The following is an 8,765-nucleotide window of genomic DNA, read 5'->3' as shown; positions in this document are numbered from 1 at the left end:
GCATTTATTTGAGGTCGTATGTTATACTGTGTGAACCAGCAGAGGGCGTAGTTCCCTTTCTCAAAATAGCTTTTCCACCGCATGACGCTCTCGAACAGCTGCTTAATTCCAAGATGACGGATCCTACAGCATCGCCGGAGGATCACTGGAACAAAGTAAGCTTGCTAGTTTAGACAAATATATGAGATGTGAGGACAAATAAGCGGTGTACGACATTGCCATATATTCGTAGCAAGAATAGCGTTTGTAATTTGGAGTTAATTTGCTACAATTTGCTTGTGCTAGCTAACAGGTAGCTAGCTAGGTACTAGCGCTTTTGTTTATGACTCTTTTCAAGCTTCTTCCCACTTTCGTTACGGTTCTGTAACGGTCAACTGCTGGCCAATTTGTAGCCTAGTCATAGTGGACCAGGCGGGTGATTTAGCAAATTCACCGTCTGGGTGGACAGTGTTTAAATCTGCAAATGGTACACTCATCATATATCCACAGGTAAATGAATAAGTCAACTTTACAAAACGCTGCTGGTGTGTTCAGATTGCGCCCACGTCATGATGTCGCGCAACGCATGTTTGCGGAGGTTGTGTACTTGATTTTGCCAAAAAATACTTGCCATATTTCAGCCCTGTCTGCACTGACCGCATAGGAACATGGGTCCTACTAGTAGTTAGCTGCCACCTAGCAGTGGTGTAAAAATACTTTGAAGTAGTACTTAAGTAGTTTTTGGGGGTATCTGTACTTTATTTATTTTTGGATAACTTTTACTTCACTACAGTCCTAAAGGAAATAATGCACTTTTTACTCCATACATTTTCCCTGACACCCAAAAGTACAAGTAACAGTTTGAATGCTTAGCAGAACAGAAAAAATGTCAAATGAACACACTTATCAAGAGAGCATCCATGTTTATCTCTACTGCCTCTGATCTGGCGGACTCATTAAACACACATGCCTAATTTGTAAAGATATCTGAGTGTTTGCGTTTGGCCCTGGTTATCAGTAAAGGAAATGGTGCGGTCTAGTTTGCTTAATAAAAGGAATTTCAAATTATTTATACTTTTGATACTTAAGTATATTCAAAACCAAATACTTGTAGACATTCTGCTTACATGAATCAAATCAGTGGTGTATTCATTCCGCTGATTCTGTTTCTTAAACAGAAGCAAACGAAACGGGAAGGAACCTACCTGTATTTGACCAATATAAACACGTTTTATTTGCAGAACATAACTGTTTGGACATGATTTACACCCCAGGACTACTGTTAGTGGAGTTTGTTTATGCTAATTGCTGTGTTTGTCTGGGGATTCGATTAAAGTGAAAGTTGATTGAATCAGTTTTGGAACCGGTGCCCTGGGCAAAGTCCACGGCGAAGTCGAGAAACATTCTCTACTTTTCAGCTGACTTCTGCCGCGTTCACATGCTAGTCGAAACTAGGAAACTTGTTGAACGCGGCACGTTTATAACTAAGACCAGTTAGCAAGTCTGACATTTTCGAGTTACCTCATTCAGATTTAGCACGTGAATGTGGCAGAAGTCGTCTGAAAAGTAGAGAAAGATTCCGTTTCCACATACAAAAGTGATTGCTTTTGATAACATTTTATCTGCCTTCCCAATGAAAACTAGTTTGAAAATTCAAACATATATTTGAACCTATTTTATAGAAAAGAGATGTGTTTCTGAATGACGCACCATGCTGCCTTGTTGCCCAAGCAGCACAGATTACTGTTCCCGTTTGAGAAGGGAGCTCCTCCCTCACTGCTTTTACCCGTTCACGTCACCGGTGCCCCTGCGGCTCAGCATAATTGAATCTGCCCATTGAATGAGACGGGAAAGAGCCTGTTGTTCTCACCTTATCCACTGTTTTATTCTCTCATGTCAACACCTGCCATGGCTGAACAGAACGACGGGGCTTTCAGTGACAATGGATTTGACCCCAGTGAGTAGTATCCTTAGTCCTAATTGTTGTTTTACCAAAATATACAATCTATAGCTAGTAGGCTACCAGTCCTGTGGATAACTGATTAGTAATTGAATGATGTCTGAGCTCTTCATGTTCTCATTAAGGTTTCTTTGCTGAGAATGCAAGGAAGGGTACTGTGGTCTCCAGGGCTAACAGCATTGGGTCCACAAGTGCCTCATCAGTACCAAATACAGGTACTGTGTTCTTTGTCATTTATGTTTAGACAACATATGTTAGGGAGTATTTTTAATCTGCAACATGGTGTGTGTACTATATGACTAAATGTTTTGTGTATGTGAGGCAATGCTGTATATTTATTTTGTTTCCTGATTCAGAAACAACCATTTTATTCGTTGTCTTACTCCCTACCCCACTCTCACTTCCACTCTATTCTTTCTTGTTTTTTTCCTCTATTGCATTTCCAAGTGACCTAGTTCGGTTGGGCGTTGTCCTGCGCTCTCATTGTCCAGTGCTTTATTCTATCTTGATGTCGGCCTTGAGCCATAGGGAGGTAGACTGAAACACCTGCTCTTCCTCTCCTCACTGTAGATGATGAAGACAGTGACTACAGGCATGAGACCACATACAAGGAGTCCTACAAAGACCGGAGGAGACAGGCACACACACAGGCCGAGCAGAAACGACGGGATGCTATCAAGGTTTGGCCTCCGATGGGGAGCGGAACAACAGGAGTGTAGATCATGGGGAGGAGGGTAGTTGTGAAAAGGTTGAAAAATACAAAAGATTGGGGGTGGGGGGGGGAAGAGGGAGTTTGACTGATCTCTTCCAAAAAATTAAGATGTTTCTTAGGTAGCCAAACGTAATATTTTTGTCAATTCTAAAATCTCTTTGTCATGTGTGTTTGACTCCACAGAAAGGCTATGATGATCTCCAGTCCATAGTGCCCACCTGCCAGCAGCAGTCTGAGTTTGCCGTGGGGACGCAGAAGATCAGCAAGGCCACAGTGCTGCAGAAAAGTAATGTAGTCTATGTAGACCATTGTACCTCTCAACCAGAAATGTACATTTTAGGACTGCAAATTGGCATTCCGACCTGGCTTTTTTTATAATGTCAACATACTATAAATATTTATAAAGGATCCCACCCTAAGCTGGAATTTACCTCCCTGATAGAAATGTTTTGTCTAGAAATCCTGGTTGTTTCTGTTTCCTGCTGCAGCTATCGACTACATCCAGTTTCTGCACAAAGAGAAGAAGAAGCAGGAGGAGGACATGTCTATGCTGAGGAAGGAAGTGATGGCACTGAAGATCATGAAAACGTTAGTCGCAGGCAAAAAAAAATCTGTTACTACAGTGTGATACTGTAAAGTGTCAAAGGGGAGAGCTGCGGGGTGAAACCATTAAAGATATTAGCTGTGTTAACCTAAATTATACATATTTAATCTAAGAGAACCTTCAAGGATATGTTTCATTTACCTAATAACTCATGCACGTGTGTCCATGGTGGATTGCATAGGCTGTATCAGGTCAGTCCTGGTAGACGGGCCTTATCAGAGAGGGAAATGCCTCAGTCCACACTCTGCTCCGGCAGAGAGAAGTCCAGGAAAGCAGGCAAAGGGGTTGGTTTTACCCAAACAACAATTGGGACGTGACCCTCTGCATATACTGTGGAGGGAGGCCACTCCTACAGGAAAATCTGACTGGATTGAGCTGCCATCTAATCATCATTTATTTTCCTGAAGAGGCACCGAAGCCTCATTTATAAGTTTTGAATTGTGCAGTCATTTATGCTATTTGACAGCCTCGGGGTTCTACGCTGACCTTTTTTACAAGGAGCACGTGTGCTCCTAAGTTGAGAAATGTAAGCGCACACAAAGAAATTTAGGAGCACAATTAAAAATGAGGTTTTAAAGGTAGAATCCAGCATTTTCTAGGTGCACCGGTGCTCCTAAATTAGAATTCCAGGTCGCACAGCAAAAACATTTAGGCGAGTAAAATGGTTGCGCTGTAGAGCCTTAAACATGTACTACCAATACGACGCTATCATAGTTGTATAAATATGATGATATTAACACTATTGTCAGTAGCTAGGTTTCCATCCATTTCATGCGAATAAACTACACATTTTCCCACCAGGGATGTTTTTCCGTCAAATGAACTTGTTGCGGATAAAAGGTTGTGCGTGATGATGTAGTGCACATAAATCCCTTTTGAGGTAAAATTCAGATGAGCTGAATAAAAATGACAAGTTAATGGGTTTACATCGCATTTTCAACTCTACTGTTGGGTTTCTCAAAACAAATGGTTGTCTAGTGAGTTCCCACTCTGGTATTGGCGCTCTAGCCAACAGCTCGCAGATACAGGGAGGGTTTAGCCTACATGGCAGCTTTGTCAAACGGCAGCTCGATATTGATTGGAAAGGAGCATCAAGCTCATCAACTTGCACTTTCACCACTCTGAAGATCATAACGTATTTAATCTGTAGCCTAATAAACGGCATGCTTTCCCAGTGCGTTATAGTGGGACGACCACACGTCATTGTGTGACTCCCAGTTTACTTTGATATGATGGTTATTATATGAATATTTGCTCATTAAGAGCTTTTCAACTGACATTTCCCGCATAATACATTTTAGACACAAAAAGATCCCACCTTTTCTAGCATATTTGGTTTTGTCTGCATTTTGGAAAGTTTACCGACACTTTCTGTTTCAATCAAGCCTGTCGTGATTTATTTATTTTTCCTCAACATGTACATCACGCGCATTAAAAGGTTGGATGGAAACCTGGTTAGAAATTGTCAGATGTAGTCGAACAGGTTACTTGAACAATAAGGCCTGAGGAGGTGTGGCACAGTGCCTGGATACAGCCCTTAGTGGTATACAGTGTCTTCAGGAAGTATTCGTACCCCTTTACTTATTCCACATTTTGTTGTGTTACAACCTGAATTCAAATTGGATTAATTATACAGTACCAGTTAAGTTTGGACACACCTACTCATTCAAGGATTTTTCTTTTTACTATTTTCTACAATGTAGAATAGTAGTGAAGACATCAACTATGAGATGACACTTATGGAATCATGTAGTAACCAAAAAAGTGTTAAACAAATCTAAATATATTTGAGATTCTTCAAAGTAGCCATATGCTGAGCACTTGGCTGCTTTTGCTTATCTCTGCGGTCCAACTCATCCCAAACCATCTCAATTGGGTTGAGGTCGGGTGATTGTGGAGGCCGGGTCATCTGATGCAGCACTCCATCACTCTCCTTGGTCAAATTGCCCTTACACTGCCTGGAGGTGTGTTGGGTCATTGTCCTGTTGAAAAACAAATGATAGTCCCACTCAGCGCAAACCAGATGGGATGATGTATCGCTGCAGAATGCTGTGGTAGCCATGCTTGTTAAGTGTGCCTTGAATTCTAAATAAATCAGTGTCACCAGCACACCTCCATGCTTCATGGTGGGAACCACACATGCGGCGGTCAACCATTCACCTACTCTGTGTCTCACAAACCAAAAATCTCCTCAAATTTGGACTCATCAGACCAAAGGACAGATTTCCACCGGTCTAATGTCCATTGCTTGTGTTTCTTGGCCCATACAAGTCTCTTCTTATTATTGGTGTCCTTTAGCAGTGGTTTCTTTGCAGCAATTCGACCATGAAGGCCTTATTCACGCAGTCTCCTCTGAACAGTTGATGTATCTGTTACTTGAACTCTGAAGCATTTATTGGCTAATCTTTTACCAGATAGGGCTATCTTCTGTATACCACCCCTACCTTGTCACAACACAACTGATAGGCTCAAATGCATTAACAAGGAAAGAAATTCCACAAATGAACTTTTAGCAAGGCATACGTACGTGTTTAATTGAAATGCATTCCAGGTAACTACCTCGTGAAGTTGGTTGAGAGAATGTCAAGCATGTGCAAAGCTGTCAAGGCAAAGGGTGGCTACTTTGAAGAATCTCAAATATAAAATATATTTTGATTTGTTTAACACTTTTTTGGGGGTTACCACATGATTCTATGTGTTATTTCATAGTTTTGATGTCTTCACTATTATTCTACAATGTAGAAAAAAATAAAAACACTGGAAGGTGTAGGTGTGTCAACTTTTGACAAGTACAGGGTGTGTATTATTTTTTTCACCCATCTACACACTATAATAAAGTGAAAACATTTTTGTAGAAAGTAGCAAATTTATTGAAAATGAAATACAGATGTCTAATTTATGTAAGTATTCACACCCCTAAGACAATACATTGGAATCACCTCTGGCAGCTATTACAGCTGTGAGTCTTTCTGGGTAAGTCTCTAAAGAGCTTTGCACACCTGGATTGTACAATATTTGCACTGTCTAATTGGTTGTTAATCATTTTTACTCCTGAACTTATTTAGTCTTGCCATAACGAAGGGTTGATTACTTAATGACTCAAGACATTTCAGCTTTTAATTTTTAATTTGTTTGTAAAAATATATATACATATATCATCTCAATTTAATCCATTTTAAATTCAGGCTGTAATACAACAAAATTGAGGTCAAGGTGCATCATAACTTTGTGAAAGCACTGTATTGGCTGCATGCCATAAACCACCCACACCTTATTGTTATTATAAACCGTTTAACAACATGAATATAGCAAAAAATATGTATTGTGTCAAACCCATGGTATATTGTCTGATATACACACGGCTGGAATTCTGTTTCAGCCAATTAGCATCCAGTACCCAAACTAACCGGTTTATAACACGTTTAACCTGTGTGTTGTAGGAACTATGAGCACATAGTGAAGGCCCACCAGAACAACCCTCAGCAGGGGGAGGAGCAGGTGTCAGACCAGGTCAAGTTCAGTGTGTTTCAGAGCATCATGGACTCCCTGTTCCAGTCCTTCAGCAGGTCTGTGTCTGTGGCCAGCTTCCAGGAGCTGTCCGCCTGCGTCTTCAGCTGGATCGAGGAGCACTGCAAGCCTCAGGTAGGACACTCAATATGCACTAAATGTACTGTACTGCTGGGGGAATCTCGCTGCTGGTGGATGGATGGCGCACCAAATCATGTATGGTTTTAAGGTAATGGTCTTTACATGTGATAGTCATGGCATTTTGGTGTATTTTCTGCTCAAGGATGGTATTTTGGACTTCCGTCTGACCCCAACAGGTCAACTATCACCGCTGTAGGCTTTAATTGACATGCCAGCCACCCTGTCTTGCTCTGAGGCTTGATGACTATGTTGAGTTGACAGCTGTGGAAGGTAATCCATGTTTGTCCTCTTTTCCTTCCCAGACATTGCGTGAGTTTGTGGTGGGAGTTCTCCGGCAGCTCAACAGCCAGCCGTATTAATGCAGTTCAGGCGTAAACTCAGGACAGGAATCTCCCCTCAAGGATGGAGCCGGGGCCTACCCTGGGTTCTCAGGGTCTGGTAGACCTCACATATCAGCCTATTGTGTTCCCTCCTGGCCTGCAGTATTTAAATCGTTAACGCTTTACTCAACTCACCACCAGTCTGCAGCAGGGTTGGGTGTTTTCTGTTTAGTCAGGTCAAATCCAGCCCAGGATTCTGTGGTTTTAGTCATCAGGGGTTTCGTTGCAGAACAGAGTTGTGTTAAACAAGGCAAATGGCCGCTTGCTTGTAAACGTTCCCTAATGTTTACATTCACCACAAATCAGGGGTTGGAACCACATTTTTTTTTTTTTAATTGTTCCATTCCAAACCTCTCTTTTTTTTGTTCCAGTGTTCAAACCAGGCTAAAGTTCTAAACCGGTTTGAATCAAATCCAAAACAGTCATGAGTTAAAATATTCAATTCAAACCAGTTGTGATGGTATTTGAGAATTGTTAAATGTTCATCATTGATTGTGATGTTATGATTGCTGTTGTGTCCATGTTGTGACAGAATCAGGCATATTTGTAAGTGTTACTGCAGCTTTTCGCCTTTTCTTCATCTTTATTGGCAAAAAGGCACGGTAGAATAGTGATTCATGAATAGTTCGGTATTAAACATGGTTTTTAAACAGAATCTCTGAACCAAAAAACTCTGGCCAGGATTCAATCAGAATAGCGGTAAACGCATAGCTAATCATTGCTTTTGTTTAGGTGGTGTAACTGCGTTAAACTATTAAACTAGGCAAGTCAGTTAAGAGCTAATTATTATTTACAATGACGGCGTTAGCTGTCAAATCCACAAGAAGCTCCTGGCGTTAACTATAGCTGGCATTGCCATTGGATGCACCAAGGTGCATTAGTAGAAAGCCCTTACAGCAGTGTTACAAATTATAACAGTGAAATGTGTGATAAATCCCAATTTTGTTTAATGATTGTCATTTCTATATAGCCTACACATTCTTGTTCTGAACTTCTAAGGTGGGTGGGATATAAGGACGGGTGTGGTTTCATGACAATGACCACAAGAGCAGCCGCTTACCAATTTGACAGCTTCAACAGTTACACCACCTAAACAAAAGCAATGTGTTTGTCGGCTGATGCAGGTTGCTGCAGATCTGATTGAATCCTGGCCTTAAACAGTCAAGAATGTTCAAATGTAATGTGAAGAATTTGGTGATTTATTTTGACAATGTGCTCAGGAGAACTTGTACCAAATGTTTCAGGACCTTCTGGTAAACCTAACAGATGTGAATGTTTAATCTGTGTAATCACCAGACTTTAAAAAGGGATCATTTTATACAACAAGTATTTGTGCTGGTATAAATAAATCAGGTCTACTGTTACATATTTTCTGCTGATTCGGACAAGAATTTGATGGAATTATTTCGTATGAATGATTTTTAATTGCAAAATAAACTTTAAAGTATACCCCTGTACAAGGTATTTTATTACAAAACATTA

General features: G+C 40.8%; 1 protein-coding gene across 1 annotated transcript; it reads left to right on the top strand.

Moving 5' to 3' along the window:
- Positions 1-5: 5 nt before the first annotated feature.
- mlx (MAX dimerization protein MLX) lies at positions 6-8,738 on the top strand. Its single transcript, XM_024390196.2, has 8 exons — positions 6-155; positions 1,900-1,936; positions 2,065-2,154; positions 2,510-2,619; positions 2,835-2,937; positions 3,140-3,239; positions 6,696-6,897; positions 7,206-8,738. The coding sequence occupies exons 1-8, from the start codon at positions 114-116 to the stop codon at positions 7,260-7,262; spliced, it is 741 nt and encodes a 246-aa protein (XP_024245964.1). The 5' UTR covers positions 6-113; the 3' UTR covers positions 7,263-8,738.
- Positions 8,739-8,765: the final 27 nt, after the last annotated feature.

This window comes from Oncorhynchus tshawytscha, linkage group LG27 (genome assembly GCF_018296145.1).
Source record: "Oncorhynchus tshawytscha isolate Ot180627B linkage group LG27, Otsh_v2.0, whole genome shotgun sequence".
NCBI classification, from domain to species: domain Eukaryota; kingdom Metazoa; phylum Chordata; class Actinopteri; order Salmoniformes; family Salmonidae; genus Oncorhynchus; species Oncorhynchus tshawytscha.
This window is presented reverse-complemented; position numbering and strand designations above follow the sequence as displayed.